This window comes from Octopus bimaculoides, chromosome 6, assembly GCF_001194135.2.
Source record: "Octopus bimaculoides isolate UCB-OBI-ISO-001 chromosome 6, ASM119413v2, whole genome shotgun sequence".
In the NCBI taxonomy this organism is placed as follows: Eukaryota; Metazoa; Mollusca; class Cephalopoda; order Octopoda; family Octopodidae; genus Octopus; species Octopus bimaculoides.
The window spans coordinates 35,835,573-35,838,652 of record NC_068986.1 but is presented as its reverse complement, the minus strand read 5'-3'; the positions used below and the strand labels follow the sequence as shown (position 1 = coordinate 35,838,652).

The following is a 3,080-nucleotide window of genomic DNA, read 5'->3' as shown; positions in this document are numbered from 1 at the left end:
TAAAAACAGAAACAATTCCTATCATAGTAGGTGCCTTAGGTATAATAAAAAAATATTCAGACAAATACATAACAAAAACACCAGGACTTACAAATATGTATAACATACAGAAAATTGCACTACTGGGTACTGCACACATTCTACGCAAAACACTTTCAATACAGTAAACATAAGAGCACCACAGCAAACCACAGCACATACCCAAGGCGCACAGAGCTGCGCTCGGTAATGAAGTGAAAGCACGTTATAAAAATAAAACTACTGAATAATAATAATAATAATAATAATAATAATAATAATAATAATAATAATAATAATAATAATAATAATAATAATAATAATAACAACAACAATAGGCTTCTGCTGATGTTAAAGATTATACTTGATTACTATAACCCGCATCATTATTATTATTATTATTATTATTATTATTGTTGTTGTTGTTTTTATTAGCATCAACCCCCACCTTATTACTACTCTGAATAGTTGTTTACCAGTATTTTACCCTATTATTTTACTCCAATATCGTATAATGTCCATATTACAAATAAGGGAATAGTTATCGTTATGCATATTAATTATCAATTTATTGCTATAATTAACGAGGATGATAAAGACAAGGTCAATAATAATAACAATAAGAACAACCACATCAATAATGACAATTAGTCCTTTACTGAATTTATTGATCGAGTATTTTTGATGTAATTCCATTGTAATTTCATATTTCATTCTGCTTGCAGCTATTGGGCGGCCTTTTGTCGAAAGCATATTGAACATACGTTTGATTACGCCCTGATGTACCTACAGCTTGAGAGATTAGACTCGGTCTGGGAACCAGGTCAGCTCTCATCCATTGAAGTAAGTAGATGTACTCTAATTTAAGAAACATCAATCATCCTCTATAATATATTACGCACATTCTCTTTGGTTCTCTCTGTTTGTCTCTTCTCTCACACATGCACACATACACACACACACACTCTCTCTCTCTCTCTCTCTCTCAGTCACATAGACACATGCAAATAGATCTTTATATATTATACATGCACACACACATATATATATATATATATATATATATATATATATATATATATATATATATATATATTCATAAAATCTCTTTTCTTCCATTGTCTGATACGTTATCATGTATTTTCCGTCATTCAATGTTTGTCGATTCTTTAAACACATTTCTCAATATTCTGTTCCTTCCTATATGAAACCTTCATTTCCACATCCCTAATACCCCTTTATCATGCTTCTTCCACCCTCTTTCTCAATCGCATTTTTTCTCTTTATTTATTTATTTATCTATATATCTATCTATCTGTCTATCTTTATACATATATACGTTTGGAAATATATTTATACACACGTATAAAATACATATACATACACGTATGCATATATATACATATATGCATATGCATATATATATATATATATCCATATATGCATATATATGTAAGCAGGTATATATATGTATATGCATATATATGCATGCGGTGAATATATTGTCGTCTAAGTTACGGAAAAATGAAAATAACAATGACTTTTCATTTTAACAGATATATTTACCAAAATTACATAAAAATACCTTGAAACATTAAAGAGTAAATTTATTCAATAAAATCACTATTGGCTTCAACCACGGCCTCCAGACGAATTCGGAACCTCCTGCATCTCTTCTGGATGGTCACCTTGTTTAAGTTGGTGAATGCTACCGTAATCCTTGCCTTCAGGTCATCTTTGGTCTTACAAGGAGTTTTGTCGATTTTCGTACGTAGCTAAAAGTAATTACGAGGTAATGAGGTAAATGAAGTGCAAAAGGCGTGAATATAGGCCAAAGGCGTGAATGTAAGCAGGAGATACTTAACTTAAACTTCTTTCTTAGCTGAAGAAGAGATATATACATATTGCGATAACTGTTAACGATTGTGAAAGAAAAAATTAAGGATCGAACATTTCAAAAACAGAAAACTACTTTAGTTCTAATTTACATCGTTTGGTGCATAAATAGATATTGATTTATTTAATGAAGAACCTTCAAGAGCATAAATATACAGATTAAGCTAGCCACTAATCATTTCAGTCTAATGCATGGCTGCTTTTTACGCAGTTGATTAATTGGGAAAGCAAGATGAGTGCATGTTCGTTGAGGAGGGGTGAAGATATTGTGAAACGGTCCCTGAGAAGAATTCACCACCATTCTTTTTCTGCACATCAATAAGTATTGAAGGAATGTATTTATATTATTATTTAATGCATTTTGTAGCTTTTTTATACTTTTAATTTATTTCACTTCTGATTCACACTCTTTCTGCATAAGTAAGTATGCACTCAACGTACATGTCGTACTATCGGCACATTTGAGTTATTCTACTTATTACATATTATTTCCTAAACTATGTAAATTATACAAATCGAAAATTATTTGTCATTTTTTTATATAATGAGAAATGTTTTGTTTAGTGATCATTCACATTGAGTCATGTAGAGAGATCTAATAGTTCGATACAATGGCACACAGTAGAGAAAACAAGGATCGAACCGTCATTCGCCTCAGCATGTAAACTAACTTTGAATAATTATTTCTTTATTTATTTGAGTTATCTACCCTTATCTTTCAAACTCACTAACAATTGCCGCAGGGTCTTTGTAGTCATTCTTCAACTAAGAGGTAAATTTCAATTAATTAAGAATTTATGTGCGACATTCAGTACGTCACAATTTAATTTATTTAATCTTCATTCATGTCTTTTATTCACTTGACACACCTACTTTCATACACACACGCATGCATTTTTTCTTTATTTTTTCTTTTATCGATTTTATTTTACGCGGTCTCTTTGTTCATTATCTTTCTTTCTTCATTATCTTGATTTATATATCACTCGTATTTCTTATATTAAGTTTGATTTTGTGAAACAAGAAACAACTTTTAGAAACTTCTTATGCGAATTAATCTCTTCCCCCCTTCTCTCTCTATCTATCTAACACACACATACATACATACATACATACATACATACATATATATATATATATATATATATATATATATATATATATAT

The 3,080-nt window shown here is 29.9% G+C and overlaps 1 protein-coding gene across 2 annotated transcripts in view; it reads left to right on the top strand.

The window, feature by feature from the left end:
* LOC106870527 (BAI1-associated protein 3) overlaps positions 1-3,080 on the top strand; it is a 1,007,871-nt gene that overhangs the window by 831,757 nt on the left and 173,034 nt on the right. For both annotated transcript variants that reach the window (XM_052968680.1, XM_052968681.1), the window contains exon 15: positions 744-861. In XM_052968680.1, the coding sequence (XP_052824640.1) occupies positions 744-861 (118 nt within the window). The remainder of the gene's footprint in view (positions 1-743; positions 862-3,080) is intronic.